We start from the raw sequence: 17327 nt of genomic DNA, 5'->3' as shown, positions 1-17327 counted from the left end.
TAGGGGAATATATATTTTTGATTTCTAGTATGAGACAAATAGCAAAAAACAAAGCAACACTCCAATGCACTTTTCTTTTTTTTCCTTTTTACTTACATTAAATACATCGGTAAATCAGCAGTCGCATTCTGTTACCACGATTGTTATGTAGGGGAAGAAGGGAAAAGAAAGGCAAATGCTTTCTTAGAAGAAGAAAAAAGAAAAAAAGATACCCCTCCTCCCCTAAAACAAAACAAAAAAAACTGGTCAGGAGAAAAAAGATGAGCTAGGAAATTTAAAACTAAAATCCTCAAGTCCAGTAGGGCTCAAAGTAGGGCAAAAAAGCTGTCAGAAGTAGAGGGAAGGCAGCAAGATAGGCCTGGAAGCTAAGGCCAATACTGTCACTAAGGCGGCAAGGGAAGGAAGCAGCCTGGGGAAATGGTTTCTGAGCCCCAAGGCCGGAAACATCATTCTTGCTCTGCTTGTAGAAGGTTGCACACAGAAAGAATTTCATTTCTAAGAGACTTAAGAGAGCCACCTTAGTTCTTCCACTTATAAGAAGGATACATTCGGTGCTTTGGGAGAGGGTTAATGAGTTCTAGGAAAAGGGAAAGTATGTGTTGTTTCAGGGCCATGGGAACTAAGGCTGCCCTTGGAAAAGGAAGGGAACTGTGGCCTAAGTGGAAGAACCTAAGCTGGGTCCCTCACAAGCCCAGCCTCTACGGATTTCTCAGCTGCTCTGGGACCCAAGGCAATCTGTAAGCCAAAGGGCAGAAAAGTTCCAATCCTATATTACTGTGGCTTTTCCTGTCTGTCTTCTGCCAAATTCCCCAAATCTCTCGGCTGGAACAAGAAGGAACTTAAAAAGAGTTCTCTCTTCCCTTGATGGTTTCCCACAGACATCCTAAAAGACCTGATGAGAGATGTGAAGAGAGGTTAGAGATTTGAAAAAGGACCAAGGTCCTCTGATGACATCAGACAGTTGTGAGGTACCCTCAGTGCTAGTCGCTTTCTGTCACAGAAATGGGTGATATGAGGCAAGGGAGCCATCAGGCTTCTGTGGTACTACCCCCTAGTGGTACACTGGTTGTATGGCAGGGTAGGTATGGGGATAAGGACAGAACTATAGTCAAGATACTAACAAAGGAGGAAAGAAATAGGGCCTGATGGGAGGCAGGGGGTAGGACAGACGATACAGTGAGAATCAAGATCATACCTATTTACAGGGAAGTAGAAAAGATATGGTAATGGATAGCAAATTGAATGTGAACCCTGGAGAGAGGAAATTCCTCCCCTCTGCCTGACCTTGTTTTACTCCCCTACCTTGGCCTATGCTATCCTAAGCTACTCCCCAGTTGTTCAGTTAATTCTCCAGAAAGGCAAACCTATATATACACGAGTGAGTTTGGCAAGAATAAAGGTTAAGAATTAGACTTGGAGAAAGAAGCTAGCAGTGGAGACTGTGCTTGAGTAGCTGCCACTGGAACTGTTTTCTGTAGCCCCCCCACCCCGACCTTATACCTCAGATTCTATTTAATTAAAAAGATGAGAGGGCAGATAAATCAATCAGATCCCCCATAAAATAAGTATTCCAACTGAACTACCATCAATTAAAGTGCAAACTGCAGAGGGATATGGAGGATGGGGCTGAGGCCACCTAAAAGGCCAGGGGTGAGGGGAATGCATATGTATAATCAGAGGATGGGGATCAGAAACCAGCCCCTCCTCCAATTAGATCACAGCAAAGCTAAAGGTGCAGGCAACCAGTGAAGATTCTTTGGAGGACTCTAGGCTCCAATCCCCACTCTTGGGGAGAAGCTACCTAAGAGGATGGGTGAGGAAAACTGGGCCTCAGAAGAGTTCCAGAGCCACAGATGAGCCTGCACCTCTGCCTCTTTTCAGTTAGCTACAACATGACTCCCACATGGTTCCTGAGAGCTTGCCTCCCTATTCTCACCTCTCCATAGGAAAACCCTCCACCAAGGTCAACTCCTGGACACTGCAGTGTTTTCAAATATGAGAGACTCCAATCAAATAAAAACAAAAAGGAACTTCCCTTCCTCCTGCTCTGAGCCTTATTCTTCCCCAGGGCCTGCAATGTATTGAACTAGAAACCTCTCTTCTCAGTTTCTGGGTTCACCACCTTCTCCATCCTGGGAGAGGAGGAAAAGAGGAATAAGAACAAGAATTGATCAAAAGCAGAAAGGGGGAGGGGAAGGAGACAAAAATGTTTTATGAAAAAATGGGGAAGAACACAGGGGAGGAAGAACAAAGATAAGTAGGTCACTGTCTTGCACCTATAATACAAAGTGAAGGTAAGTCCTGGGGAAATTTGACCCCCAAGCCCTCAAGTAGAGAGTAGGAGGCCAGTGGCAACAGCTGCCTGGTGTTGGTTGCTGAAGCGTTAAAAAGTGCCATGACGGAGCTGTCAGGAGGCAGCCCTTGGGAGCCAGGGCTCAGTGTGCTGTTACCATAGGGGCTGTGTGCTGAGGGTTGGGGACAGAGGTTATTTCTTAGCTCTCGTGCTAGCTCCATACTTGTTTGCTGCTAGCCATCCCCTCAGTTGCTACAACACTGGCTCTTGTTCTGCTGGGACTGCTCATGGAGATCCACACCTCGGCTTCGGCCTGCTGCACCCCCCAGATTCTGGGGTTCACTCTTTGGCAACTTCTTAGCTAAAGATAAAAAGAGAAGAAACAGCAGGTTTATTCAGTCTCTCTTCCCCAAACATACACACAAAGGCTACTGGAATAGGGAAAGCCGTGGAAAATGTAAGAGAATAAAAGATATGTTCTGAAGAGGGGGTTGTTCACTGCTGACAAACTACATTAAACACAAAGGGCCTAAGCTGCAGCCAAAGGATGGAGGTTACCACAGAAAGGTATTTCCACAACTCACTATGGAGCCCAAGCTGCCCCCAGACTCAGGGAGATCCTCCTGCCTCAGCCTTCCAAGTGCTGGGATAACAGGTGTGCTCCACCATGCCCAGCTCTGGCTTTGTTCTCTGTGTTGTTGGAGATTAATGGCCCAGGACTACTAGGCAAGCACTCTACTACCATGGGGCTACCTCAGGCCCCATACCTAAAGTTTTTACAAAAGGAGACATTCCTTCCTATTCTTGATTTGAATTAGTGATAATTTATTTTACCTATTGACAAGGGAAAGTCAAGAAGACTTCAGGCTGCTTTGGTCTTACCTATTGCCAGGAAGAGATCATTCACGTTCATAGCTGTCTTGGCTGAAGTCTCCATAAACAATAAGCTGTTGTCATCTGCATATGCTTGGGCCTCCTGCAAGTGGGCTGTATCAGTGCTCAGAAGACAGTGTTGTTTTTCATTCCTGTGTATCACCAGAGCTGGCCAATTTCCTGGGTTCCTTCCCCTTAATGAAGTCCTCTTTGAACCAAGTGACCCTTATACCCATAATTTATCCCTTAAGATAAAGCCATGTCCACTTAGTTCAACAAACATCCGTTTAGCCCAGGAATCTTAATTATGTTTTTGGGTTCTGACATTTGAATAGCCCCTTAACTCAATTTCTGTTTTTAAACAGTAGTAGGGATCTATCTAACCCAGGAGCATTATACCACTAAGCTTCATTCTCAGTCTATTTTATTTTTTGAGACAGGGTCTTCCTAAATTTTCCAGGCTGCCTTTGAACTTGCAATCTGTCTGCCTCAGCTTCTCAGTCTGAAACTACACGTGTGTGCCAGTGTGCCTGGTTCCTCCCCTCAAATTTAATTGGTCCTCCTTCCTATTTTCACACTGCTACCCCAACAGCTAGTTGTTCTACCCTTCTATTATGAGACTTTCTTTTGACTCTTTTGGCGGGGCAGGGGGTACCAGGAATCAAACTCACGATCTTGTACCTGCCACGCCGGCACTTCACGGCTGAGCTAAATCCCCAGCCCCTATTTAGTCTTTTTGAGACAGGGACTCACTATGCAGTTGAGGCTGGCCTTGAGATCACTTTGTAGCCTAGGCTGGTCTCAAACTTACAAGGATCCTTCTGTCTCAGCCTCCTGAGAACTGGGATTACAGGCATGTACCACCACACCCAGCTCTTTAGACTCCTTTAAAATCTCTTGGCTGCCCTTGGGTCACAGTGTTGCCATATTTAACTTGGTTAGGACTGAAGAACCAGACAATGAATGCCCTAAAATAAGGTCTTCAGAGAGGGCTGGTTTGGAAAGAGGTGTACAGAGGAAGTGTGTTACGGGGGACTGTGGGGGATCATCTTACTTCATATTCCACCATGCGCTTGTTGGCTAGGTCAGCTTTGTTCCCTGCCAGGGCAATGACAATGCTGGGACTGGCTTGCCGCTGTAGTTCCTTCACCCATGTCTTTGCACGAGCAAAGGTTTCCTAGGAAAACACAAGAAAGACAAGGTGTAAGCTAGAATGACTGCCAGTGCACAGTGATCACCTTCAAAAGCCAGGCTTGTGGGAGGCTAAAGAGAATTGAGGACTAATTGGCTTCCTCTATGAGAATAAAGGAAAAAGGGATGATGGCATGCTGCAGGTTCTAGAGAAAAGTAAATACAGCTGAGACTGTTGTTTACCTGGACACATACTAATGGATAATGGAAAGCAGATGAATCTTGTGTTACTTTACTTGCTTGTACCCATGTTTGAGTGAAAAGCAGGATAAGCCAGATATTTGGGGTCTTCTGCCTACTACAGGCAAGAGCTTCCTGGCTGCCCACATGTTAAACTGATTTTGTTGTCTGTCTTTCATCCTTGTCCTTACAAATGGCGCCTTGGGTGGAGAAAGACTGGAGTACGCTTATTCCCTACAGGTGGCATCTGGACAGAGATCTGGGACTGGTATTAGAATGTCTCACAACACATCTTTTTGAGCATCCTTCCCTCACTTACACCATGGATCTCTGATAATTCATTGTCTCCTTAGAACTTGGAAGTATAATTTGCATGTCTATATTCCTATTTCAAGAACTTGTTTCCTCCTCTACCAATTAATTATTATTATTTTGGTGCTTTTGAAGACAAGGTCTCACTATGCAGTTCAGGCTGTATTTGAATTTACTAGTAGCACAGACTGGCCTCAAACTCACAATGATCCCACCTCCCAAGTGCTAAGATGACAGTCATGTACTATTTTGGCTCCTCCCCACCAATTTAATTCTATAAAGAAAAGGACAGTCTTCTCAACCAACTTACCTGATTAGTAATATCATAAACCACGATTGCAGCTTGGGCACCCCTGTAGTACATGGGGGCTAAACTGTGGTATCGTTCTTGCCCAGCTGTGTCCCAGATCTCAAACTTGACTGTTGTATCATCTAGACAAACTGACTGGGTAAGGAAGGCCGCTACAGATTAAAAAAGGAAAAGAAGTTGTAAGCAGAAGGGTGAATGTGAACATGCCAGGCCGTCCAAAATATTTCCACTCTCAGTCTAAGACTAGTCACCACCCAAGCCATTCAGTTTACTGTTCTCCTTACATAAACCTCCTGGAACCAGAATTGAGTTCCATGACCAAGGATGGGACATAACACAAACCAACTTTTATCTGCTCAAGATGAAATCCAACTGAAGTGATTATAGTAAGAGCGGGAAGAGAAAGACACAAGAAAAATGAGTGATTTTCTTGGGATACCATGACTCAATTTCTCTTCTAGAAAGCATTCCTGGGGGAACAAGTAGAGCTATGAGGGCCAATTCCACAATTAGGTCTTTTTTTTTTTTTTTTTTTTACCAGTACCAGGAATCGAACTCACAACCACGCACTTGCAAGGAAGGCACTTATGCCGCTGAGCTAAATCCCCAGCCCCCACAATTAGGTCTTAGATCTCCCTTCCAAAGCTCTAGTAAGGGTTGAACCTCTCTTCTTTCCGAGGTACTCACCTCCAATGGTACTTTCCTGATACTCATGGAACTGCCCTTTGACAAAACGTAATACCAGGCTAGACTTTCCCACCGCAGATTCCCCTAGCAAGACCAATTTGAATTGGCATATCTTGCTGGCTTGGGGCTGCCCATTGGGCCTGGCCGTGCTTCTGCTCGTCATGGCCAGATGATGAGAGTGGGAAAGGGTGGAGGGAGGGGGGGGTGCCACAAAGCGGCAAAGGGGGGAGGGGGAGGGGAGGGGACTTCCAGACTTCAACAGTCCTGAAAGAAAAAAAAAACAGGTAAAATTAGACAGGTGCATTTCAGTTGTAATCACTTGTTAGAGAAGGGACAAATCTCTTCATTCTCCTGCTCCTATAAGGACTGTACTCCTATAATCATCCACTATTAAAAGACTACAGCTCTGAGAAGATCTCAGTAAGTTGACATTCAGTGTTAAGAATGGGGACAGAAAAATAAGAAGAACTTCTGAAATAGAGCTTGCTCTGCCATGAAGTCTCTAACTGCCAAGGAGGCTGAAATGGAGAAACTGAAAACAGTTTTCAATTTTCCATTAGTTTCCCACCAGGTCCTCAAGGTTTTTAATATTCTTTTTTTTTTTTTTTTTTTCAGTATCAGGAATTGAATTCGATACTTTGCATTTGCCAGGTAGACACTGTGCTGCTGTCTTCAAGGTTTTTTGATTTACACCAAGTTGAACCACATTTAACTGGCCTAAAGAATACTCAGATCCACTCACAGGCATCCTAGGGAACTAGTACCTCCTCAGTATCTTGATGCTGTGCTTTTTTTTTTTCCTAGTGCTTAAAATGAAAACCATTCTATTTAAGACTGTGGGATATCACCCCTCCTAAGGGTAGAGTTGTTTCTGGTTCTATATCTTTATATATGCCTAGTAAGTTTTTAAAATTTTTTTAGGCAAGGTCTCCCTGTGGAGTTTAGGCTGCACCTGAATTTACTATGTAGCTCTGGCTGGTTCTGAACTTGTAAACAATCCTCTTGCCTCAGTTTCCAAAGTACTGGGATTACAGCCAAACCTTTGATTTTGTTTTTCTTTCTTTCTTTTTTTTTTTTTTTTTTGGTCTTTTTGAGACAGGGTCTCACTATGTAGTTTAGGCTGGCCTTTAACTCACTTTGTAGCCTAGGCTGGCCTTGAACTTGCAGTGAACCCCTCCTGGTCAGCTTTCCAAGTGCAGGGATTACAGGTGTGCACCATTATACCCCACTCTAAACCTTTGATTTTTTTCAAATTTTATTTTATTTTTTTGAGACAAAGTCTCACTATATAATCCAGGGTGGCCCTGAACTCATTATGTAGCCTAGGCCAACTGCAAACTCAAAGTGATCCTTATCCTCCTGCCTTGGCTTCTCAAATGCCAGGATTACAGTCATGTGCCATCATGCCCGGTTTGAGATTTTAATCCACCATACTGAATAAACTTTGTAATCTTGACACTGAGGAAAAAGTAGGGAACTATGAAATTCAGAGAATTAGCCTAGATAGAGCATATAAAATCCTACCACTGAAACCCAAGAATTGCCTGAATTATATTTTGTTATTCAAATTGTTTTATCTTCTCTAAAGCTGATGTAGTAAATCCAAGAAATCATACTCTTACACATAGGAAACACTTAGCAACTACAGTGAGTGACTCTGGTATAACATTAGGGTTTATAAACTAGACAATCCTACTTACTACATAGAGAAAACCAAACAGGAGGCAATGCAGAGTAACAAAGGCACTGGAGTCTACTACTCTGGTTTATTTTCCAGTCCTACTTACTGGCTGTAAACTTTGGGGCAAGTTACTGAATATATGGGTGCATTTGCTTCCTCATCTGTAAAATGGGGTAATAGTCTTAAAAATCATCCGTTGCATAAGGCCATTGTAATGGTTAAATAAGATAATAACCAATAACCAAGAATTTAAGTATGTTGTTTTATTGAGACAGGGTCTCACTCTGTAGCCTAGGCTGGCCTCAAACTTGTAGTGATTCCCCTGCTTCAACCTTCCAAATGCTGGGACTATTGCTGGGACATCCAGCTAGAATTTAAGTATCTGACATAAACTAGGTACTCAAAAAATATTAAGCTCTTTATTTTATTTTATTTTTTTATATTGAGCTCTTTAAACCTTAGCTTCCTCCACTGGAAAATAGACAAAAATACTATCCTCATAGAGATTAAATAAAATACTATCCTCATAGAGTAGAGATTAAATAAAATGGATGTTATGCATATAAGAATAGCTAATTACTGTGATTTAGTGGCCTAATTTTTTTTCTTTTCTTTTCTTTTTTGAGACGTCTTGCTTGCTAGTGTAGGCTTGCCTTGAGTTCACTATGCTGCTCAGGCTGGCCTTGAACTTGCTGCAATTCTCCTGCCTCAGTCTTCCATGTGCTGGGATTACAGAGGTGCCTGGCCAGTTTTTTTTTTATATCCAGAAAAGATGAACTTAATACATATTAAAGTATATAACCATATTGATTATCAATATATTTCTAAAAATAAGTCATGAGATGATAGAAAAAAGACAAGAGGGAAAAAAAGGGGTAAAGAGGAAGTTGGAAGACTGAGAGGTGAGAACTCAAAGTCTCAAAGTAGACTAGAGGGTATGATGTTACTCTGATTCTACCAAGTGCTCTATAACTCCCTAGACCAGTGCTATCAAACCTTTTAGAGCTTTCTGTGATGCAAACAGCCCCCCATGGCAGCACAACTGCCATAAGTTCACCACTCCTATCCTAGGTCAGTGAGTATAAAAATCTAGACATACACTGACCATTTTGATTAAATTTTCACTCATTTATGATGAAATGATAAAAATTATGTAGCAAATTTTTCATAAGGCTAAATTTATTCAACTTGTTTATCCTTATTGTGAGATTTTTTTTTTTTTTTTGAGATTTCTTTTTTCTTAAGTTTTACTAGACAAAGTCTCACTATGCAGTCCAGACTAGTCTTCAACTGCCAAGTAATCCAGGCTGGTCTCAAACCTATACTTTTCCTGCCTCAGCCTCCCAAATGCTGGAATTACAGTTGTGCACCAATCCTCTGGCTCTAACTTCTTTGTCTTAATTTTCTCTGGTAGAATAGAACACAGTTGAAGCTTGTGTAGGGATACATGCTTACACTTCCAGTACACAGGAGGCAGAGGTGGGAAGATCACAAATTTGAGAACAGCCTAGGCAATTTAGCAAGACTCTTGTCTCCAAAGACTAAAAAGGCACTGTTGGGAATGTAGTTCAGTGCAAGGCTGACTTTAATCCACAGTACTGTGAAAACACAAAAATAAAAACTCACGTGTTTTGCAAGCAGGCAGTCGTGAGTTCGATCCCTGGTACCGATAAATACGAAAAACACAAAAACAAAACAAAACAAAAAAACCTCACGTGTTTGTACTCTATTTCTGCAAAACCAAATTCTGTGCAAAAAACAGTCTAAAAGGACACACACTTCTATTAACAGTGGTTATTTTTAGCCTACTGCAGTGATACATATCTGTAATCCTACGGACTGAGCTCAAGCCTAGCCTGGGCAATTTAGCAAGACCCTGTCTTGAAATAAAAAATTTTAAAAAGGCTGAGGATGTAGTTCCTAAATTCAATCTCCAGCACGGCCAACCCACCTCCCTTCCCTACTCTGTGGTTCTCCTCCCCCTAAAAACACCAACAACTAGAAAAGTTCCTACTTTTTCTTTTTCTTTTTTTTTTTTTTTCCTTTTTTGAGTCAGGATCTCACTGGGCAGTTCGGGTTGGCCTTGAGCTCACTTTGTGTAGTACAGGCTGGTCTCAAACTTGTAAAGATCCTGCTGCCTCAGATTCCTGAGTACTAGGGATAACACACATGTGCCACCATGTCTAACTCACTTCACTAGTTTTTCTTTCTTTCATTTTTTTAGACCTGCTCTCAGGATGGCCTTAAATTTGCTGCCTTAGCCTGCCCAGTGCTGGGATTACCAGCATGCACACCACAACCGTCTTAGTTTTTCAATTTATTTTCTCATATCTTTAGCTATCTCAAAGCATGTGATTCAAGGTACAGATCATTTAGCCTCAAATGTTACTATTCTATAATGTGGGAGTTACAATGGAATTTTCATGGCCATATGGGAGTTACAATGGACTGAATTACTCTAAGCCCAGAAAAATAGCTAGGGGCTGGGGGAATGTGAAAATAGGTAAAAGACACAGGTACACTTGCGTTGTTACTAACTTCCAGAAACAATCAGCAAACTTTTTTGCTACTAAGCAACCTTTCATTATCAAAGATTAGCAAGTACTGGGTTAAAAAAGATTACTACCCACCCTAATATGTAACCTCTAGAATTGACATAAATTCTGATATTTAATCTCATCATGTGCATAAAGGAATCATTTTGTTTTATTATTTTTACTTTTTGTGGATCTAGGCATTGAACCCAGGGCCTCATTCATACTAGGCAATTGGTCTGTTACTAAGCTTGACCTTCAGCCCTGAAGGTATAATTTTTTTAATGTAAAAGCTAGACTCTCCAAAGATCATGATGATTCAACTGATAGCTGGGCAAGGTGACATACACCTATAATACCTGGGAGGCTGAGGCAGGAGTATCACGAGTTTGAGGCCAGGTTGGGTTACAGGGTGAGTTCAAACGCAGTTTGAAGTACACAGTGATGTCCTGTCTCAAAAAACAAACAAACCTAAACCAAATCAAAGTTTTTTTTCCCTTCATCTTATGGTCATTAAAAAAAAAAAAAAACTGACAGTGAACCACTAAAAGGAAAAAATACTTGGGAGGCTGAGGCAGGAGGGTTAGTGTGGCTTACACAGTGATTAAAAAGCCAGCCTAAAGTACATATTGAGTCTCTATTTAAAAAACCAACCAAACAAAAAGGCAAAAAAAAAAAAAAAAAAAAAAAAAAAAAAAGAAAAGAAAAGTCAAAGCAAACCAGTCAAGCAGTATAGTGTGATGGTTATTGTCTTTAAACTTAAAGCCAAAAGGTTATTCTTCCTTCAATCCTTTTGGCTGAGAGAAGAAATTAGATTTACCTCCCATTAAATGTGCAGCTCCACAAGAATGACACAATTTATCAAATGACCCATTAACTGAGGCTTGACCATGGGTTAGTCCACTTAGGGGAGAGCAGAAGTGGAGGATGTTGTTTCGTGTGGACAGTTTTCCAAGCAGCACTGGGAAGCAGGCATAACAAAATATGTTTTGTAACCTGCCAATCCCAGGTAGAGCAAGACTCCTTTTCTCAGGCTCCTTTCCACCTACTAGCTTTAACTCCTTAAACCAAATCTGTTTCCACTGTCTAGTGGTTTACCACCTATCAGTAGGTTGAGTTACCAGCATGTAGCACTATAGTCTAGCCCAGTCCTAGATAGTAACCCTATAAGGTCAGTCAGCCAGATAATAAGCCAATTAATAAGTCATCCAGTCCTGTCTCCATATTTTACATGTAAGAAAATTGAGGCACGTAAAATTATTCTTTTTTTTTTTTTTGAGACAGACTCACTATGCAGTTCAGGCTGGCCTTGAACTCACTTTGTAGCTCAGGCTGCCTCAAACTCACAGCAATCCTCGTGCCTCAGCCTCCTGAGTACTGGGATTAAAGGCATCTACCACTATGCCCAGCTAAAATTAGTTATTTGCCAGGTGTTAAATAACCAGCTATCACATAGCTTCTAAGGAGCAAATGCAGGACTCTTAGTCAGGTATTCCCTGCTGTTTTTACACCACTGTATTTTTCAGGGAAGCAGGCAATACAGAACTCTGAAGAGGGCACCAGGACAGAAACAAGAGCTTACAATGGGTAGAATTTCTACCTCTATTCTAGTTAAATATTACTTAGGAACTAAAAACAAATTAGAAAGATCTAAATCTTCCCTGGGAACTGGGATTTAGTCCCATATCCTATGACAAGGATTAATTTATCACTACTTTCTAGAAGACAAATCCCTGCCACAACAGATAGAAGAGAAGCATTTCAGTGTGAGGTACTGAGACAGGGTCTCACTAGGTAGCGCAGGCTGGTTTGGAACTCACATGATCCTCCTGCCTCAGCCTCCTAAGTGCTGACATTACAGGCATAGGCCCCTGGCAAGAAGTGATACTTTTTGTAAGATTTGGTGGGCCTTGGGACTAATGAGATTATTTACTAACCAAGGAACAGAGGGCAGTAGTCAGTAAATTAACTTTATCTTCTCTCCAACTTTGTTTAGAACCAAATTACCAAAATCCTGAAAGTCAGAACTGCACCCAGTTCTTTCACTGTGTTGATCCAGTGTTATCCAATGACTCACTGATTTAAATGAGTCCTTTAATATCCCCCCCCCTAAATTTCTCCAAGAGGCAAAAAGCAACTTATCTCTTATCAGCATGGTAGTGCAAATTCCCTATTATTGACAGAGAGACTGAAATGCCCTTCCTTACTTTATCTGCCTAGCAAAATCCTAATGTATATCATACAGCCAAGCACAAATGTCACCTTCTCTGTGAAACTGCCCTCTTGCCCCAGCAGAATTCATCATTGCTCTCAGTGTCCAGACTTGTTTGTAGTACTAGCAATTGAGCTCTGGGCCTTCACAGTGTTATATCCTTGGCCCTTTATTTTTTGAGTCAGGGCCTTACTAACTCATTGGTGTGGGTTTGAAATTTTGATTCTCCTGCTTCAGCCTCCCAAAGTGCTAGGATGACAGGCTTGTGCCATCATGCCCAGTTAAGACTATTTCTATCAGCCTTAAAAAACATGACTTAACAGTGTCCATGTGTTGTGCTGAACTTAAAATTTTTCAAAAAGTGGGACTATTTTTTTTCTTTTTTGTCTTTTTTTCGTTTTTATCGGTACCAGGGATCGAACTCACGACTGCAAGGCAGGCGCTTATGCCGCTGAGCTAAATCTCCAGCCCCCATGGGACTATTTTTGATGTCATCACAAATCTTCAGGGCAGGACACAATGCCTGGTCCCTAGCAGGTGCCCATTAAACACTCCCTAAATTCACTAGGGCCAAAGTAATCCTGCTTCCCTCCCCCAGTCAACTCCTTGTGCCTTGTGGCATCTGGACAGATCTTACTCAGATCAATTTGGGAATGTTTGTAATAGCCTTCAGAGAACCAATTCTTTCCCTAGGTCCCTTGTGGTCTTCCTTAAAGGCCTCCTTGGGACGCAACCCACACAGCACTGTTGTAACTTATATGGGCTAACTGCTTTTCCTGTCACCCGTTATTATGCCTCAGATGGCCTAATCACACCCAATTTGTGGACCTTCCACCCTAACACAGACATAACTGGCTAAAAACAAAGTTCTCAGAATTTTCAGTTTGTATCAAGTACTTAACAAGCTTTGAATCATTATGTACTAATTCTTAAATGAGAAGAAAATTAAAACAAAAAACCACATGCCACCATAGAGGCAGGAGATACTTTGAAAAGGTACTTATTGTCCCTAAACCAAAACTACAGCCTGGCCCAGAAATCTGCACACATTGTTTATTTGGGTTGCTCCTTATTCAATTCAGTTATTATTCAATCAATGGCTAAATCTTTCCTAAAACACTCAGGAAGTTAAGAGTATAATGTATAGGGTTTTATGGGGTTCCTTCTCTGGTGCATTTCCTTATTTTAATTTCACTGTCTTATGCTCTGGTTATTTTCCAATCTGAAATGCTTTAGAATTAAGGAGTGGGTTATACACTTGCTTCTATTACCCTATGCCTCCTTCTCAGAAGTCAAATTCATATCAACAAATGCACACAAATGAGCAAACTAGAGAAGAGCAATTTTTGGCTCTTGGGCAAAGTAAGAGAAGATACAAGCTATGACTTCGAAGACAATGGAAGAAACCTCCCCTCCGTAGCCGCCGCGCCCCCCCCCCCCCGCAAAATATATTTTTGCAACTCTGGGTCTATGTTTGAAATTCTGTATCAGTAATACCACATTAGCTCTTTCTTAAAATGCAAAAGCAGTTGGAACAATCAATATTTTAAGAACTATGTTATTTACATCTTAAACTGGAATAACTTCAGATCCTTTTAGACGTTGGGAATTGAATCTAGGGTCCACAACACTAGGCATGAACTCTATCACTAAACTACACACCATTCCCTGAAGGTAAGCTTTAAGAGCAAGTCAGAAAAAACACAAAGGGATATACAGAAGAAAAGAACAGGGCATGATCGTAGTTTAGAATGACTAGAATGGGTTAATGTACCTACACATAACACACATACACACTCCTCCAAGATTGGCTTTGCCAGTGAGAAAAGTTCTCTGAGGAAGGGGCAACAATTAAGGTTTCTACTAGGCATGATACAGATGCTAAGCATATTAGAAGGCTTCTAAAGTCAGCAAGTCAAATTTAATCAAGTAGTAGTATGAAATGCTGCAGTTGTACTCTGAGATTTAGAGGAAAACCAATTTCAAATCCAGAGAAACAAGAGCCTTCTTTTGACACACCATCACAGTCAAATATTGTGAATATGCAGGCACCATCAACCAGAAGATGGAGGTATCAAATTCCTTCCAAAAAGATACCAATAACTGTCCAAACAAAATAATTCATCTGTTTCTTTCCTGCTCATAAAGTTTTGTCCACCTATTTGGGCATTTCCTTTTTAAAATTTGGGTATTTTCTATAGTACTTATTGCATAACTGGTCTGTGTGTGTGTTGAAGAAGGCAAGTGATAACCCAGAATACAGACTCCACTTGTCTGAATTTGATAGAAGATAAAACTGAACGTGAAAAGAACACAATAAATAACAAAGTATCATCCAAAGAAGGAAAAATATGGAAAGAATGAGGTCAGAATTTGGTGAGAACATTAAAGCAGGTCTTTGGTGTTACATTCCCCAAGACAAAGATGAGTCTGCTCTGTTGTCTCTTCTCTCTTCTCTTAAATGAAATGTAATGAGGTATGATGTGGGAGGATTTATACTTTGATACCACTTATATATTTTAAAATACGTGTATATCACTTTTGTAAATAAGAAATGTAAATAATAAAATACACTGGTGTATTTTATTATGGTGTAGAAGGAAAAGAGGAGGAAAAACCCTATGGGAAAATCCAATAGGCTTCAATCTATGGGAAACTCAGAAGTCAGCAGGCCATTAAAAATACATGGTGTGGAGGGGACTCCACATCTCTACCTTAGTAATCCATCCTTTTTTGGTATATGTCCCTCTTCCTCAAATACTTTTGCATCTGGTCCAATCTAATCACACAGACACCTGGACTCCTGTGGTAACTGACAAAGAACACGGGTGAGGCTAGGCCAGCCTTCTGCAAGGAATTTCTTACTCTTTCCCAAATCCTTTCCCCTTCCTCTGTGATATATCACTTCACAGATCCAAGCCTGGTTAACCCCAATACCTGGCAGGGACATACCCAGGTCTAGGTCTCAGAAAAGTTTCACCAACCATGGTCAGAAGATACACAGATGCCTGAAGAGCTCTAAGCCCCACTCCATGAAGAAGATGAAATTATTCCCTACTACTAGGCAAACGATATAGTTAGCATTCACTGTAGACCACATTATTAAGGTGGGAAAGCAGCAGACAAAGTATCCCTCCCAATTTAACTTCTTAGATCTTACTCAGGACATGAGACACTAAGAAACAGACCACAGTCTAGACCCGCTCGAAAGCCAAGAAAAATTGTAGGGGCCAAATTTGGAACAGCGAACAGTCATGAAAAAAATAAATCTACTTTTGTCTTCATTCCTTACCCCGGCAGTACCAAAAAACTTCAAATTACCACACTTAGACACAAAACGAACAAAAGAGTGGATCCTCCCAAGACCCAGTCTCCAGCCCACCCTTTAGCATCCCCAAGAGCTCTCGTAACTTATAGTAGGCCCTGCTTCCATTCCTTTAACTCCCTTAGTCTTTAAACCAGTAATGCTTTCTTTCCTGGCCTCAGTCACTCACTAAACCCAAATCCATCTCTACCCAACACCAGGATATCCTCAGTTCTCTTTACAATCGTCACTCTCCCTAAAAATACTGCCTCTCTGCTAGCTAAGAACCCGGCCAAGGCCCTTCCGAACAGACACCTCTGGAGCGACTCAGCCTCTCGAGCCCAGGCGTCGGGCTGACCCCTCCTCACCTCCCGCAAGCGGGCCTTGTCCCTTTCCCAGCTCCTCCCTCTCGGGGCTGCTAATGGGCACCGAGGCCTAGCCCTGCCCTCTGGGCCTTCAGCATACGGCCCTTGGCAAGACCACCACCGGGAGCCGGCCGCCTCCCCAACTTCAGGCTCCCAGCCCGCCAGATCCCTCCTCAGCGCCCCCATTAGGCCTGCCAGGGCCCGGCCCACTGCTCCTCTTTCCAGCGGGCCACTCCAATCCCTCGCCGTGGCCCAGACCCGCCTCCACTCTCAGGGCAGGCCTCTCTCATCTCCGAGCGCCTCTGCCTCTGCCCTTGTGGGTTCCATCAGCTCGGTACCTGGGGCTCAGTCTCCCCCGTCGGGCCCAATCCTGTTTCGAACAGACAAACAGCTGCAGCTCAACCAAACCCTCCAGCCCCTCCTCCTCCTCCTCCTCCCCCTCCTCCTCCTCGCCCTAGGGTTAGGGCTCCGACCAATAGCACAATTACCCGCCTACCGCCGAGGGTAGGCTATGTGTGCACTCATCCGCCAATCCTCTGGGGAAAGGCGGGTGTCTTTGGGCGCTATCACCAACGAGTACAAGCGAGGGCTGGAAAAGGCGGGGTTCTAAACCAATAAAGGGAGAGAGAAAAATGCCCTGGAGATGGACAAGGCAAGGAGCCATTCAAAAGCAAGTTTCAGGAGAAACGGGGTGGTACAGAACTGACTGACAAACGTATTAACTAATAATATCTCGACACCCTACGACCCCGCCTCCTGACTCATAAACATCTAATCAGGTGAGCGATGAAGGCGGGTCAAAGCGAAATTTTAACCAGTACTGCGAAAATTCGGAACTTGAGCGGCAGACAAGGCGAGGTGAAAAGAAGGCTCGAGGAGGCGCTGACCTTAGCCCCTCCCCCTGGGTTTGGCGGGGGCCTACACCAGTGGCTCCGCCCTCTATGACAAATTCGCGGGCGTGAGAGGAAATATCTCTCCGAGGGACCTAGCGCTTGAGAATCTAAGTAACCCTCTCGTAGTTACTTCCTTCTTTTAGTGGGGCTTCAGAGGAGTGGAGCTTTGGGGTTGGCCCAAAGGCAGTGTGAGATGTTTTTAGCGGAGATAATGGCAGCTACAAAAAGTAACAGCTTGAAGATGTTTAGCCTTTTATAACTTTTCACATAGACATCTGATATTTTCGAATCGTATGTAAATGTGAAGATTCTTCAGAAAATTGCTGTTTGATACACAACAAAAAGGAAAACCTGCGAGCTTACTGTGAACTCCCCCGGAGCCCACCTCTAACCATCTCGCCTTTCCTAACATAGAAATTCTGGAAGCACAGCCTTGTCAATGGAGGGCAATATGGTGGACGATTTCCTGGTTTGTGGGGAAAAAGAAGTAGG

At 42.6% G+C, this 17327-nt stretch overlaps 1 protein-coding gene across 1 annotated transcript; it reads right to left on the bottom strand.

Annotated features, from left to right (window-relative positions):
- Positions 1–67: 67 nt before the first annotated feature.
- Positions 68–16461, bottom strand: Rab5b (RAB5B, member RAS oncogene family). Its single transcript, XM_003476200.5, has 6 exons — positions 16281–16461; positions 5847–6110; positions 5160–5311; positions 4221–4343; positions 3176–3269; positions 68–2654 (listed from the first exon to the last, which is right to left on the bottom strand). The coding sequence occupies exons 2-6, from the start codon at positions 6007–6009 to the stop codon at positions 2539–2541; spliced, it is 648 nt and encodes a 215-aa protein (XP_003476248.1). The 5' UTR covers positions 6010–6110; positions 16281–16461; the 3' UTR covers positions 68–2538.
- Positions 16462–17327: the final 866 nt, after the last annotated feature.

The sequence above is a fragment of the Cavia porcellus genome, unplaced genomic scaffold (genome assembly GCF_034190915.1).
Source record: "Cavia porcellus strain 051 isolate PalLab524CR breed Dunkin Hartley unplaced genomic scaffold, mCavPor4.1 scaffold_8, whole genome shotgun sequence".
In the NCBI taxonomy this organism is placed as follows: domain Eukaryota; kingdom Metazoa; phylum Chordata; class Mammalia; order Rodentia; family Caviidae; genus Cavia; species Cavia porcellus.
This window is presented reverse-complemented; position numbering and strand designations above follow the sequence as displayed.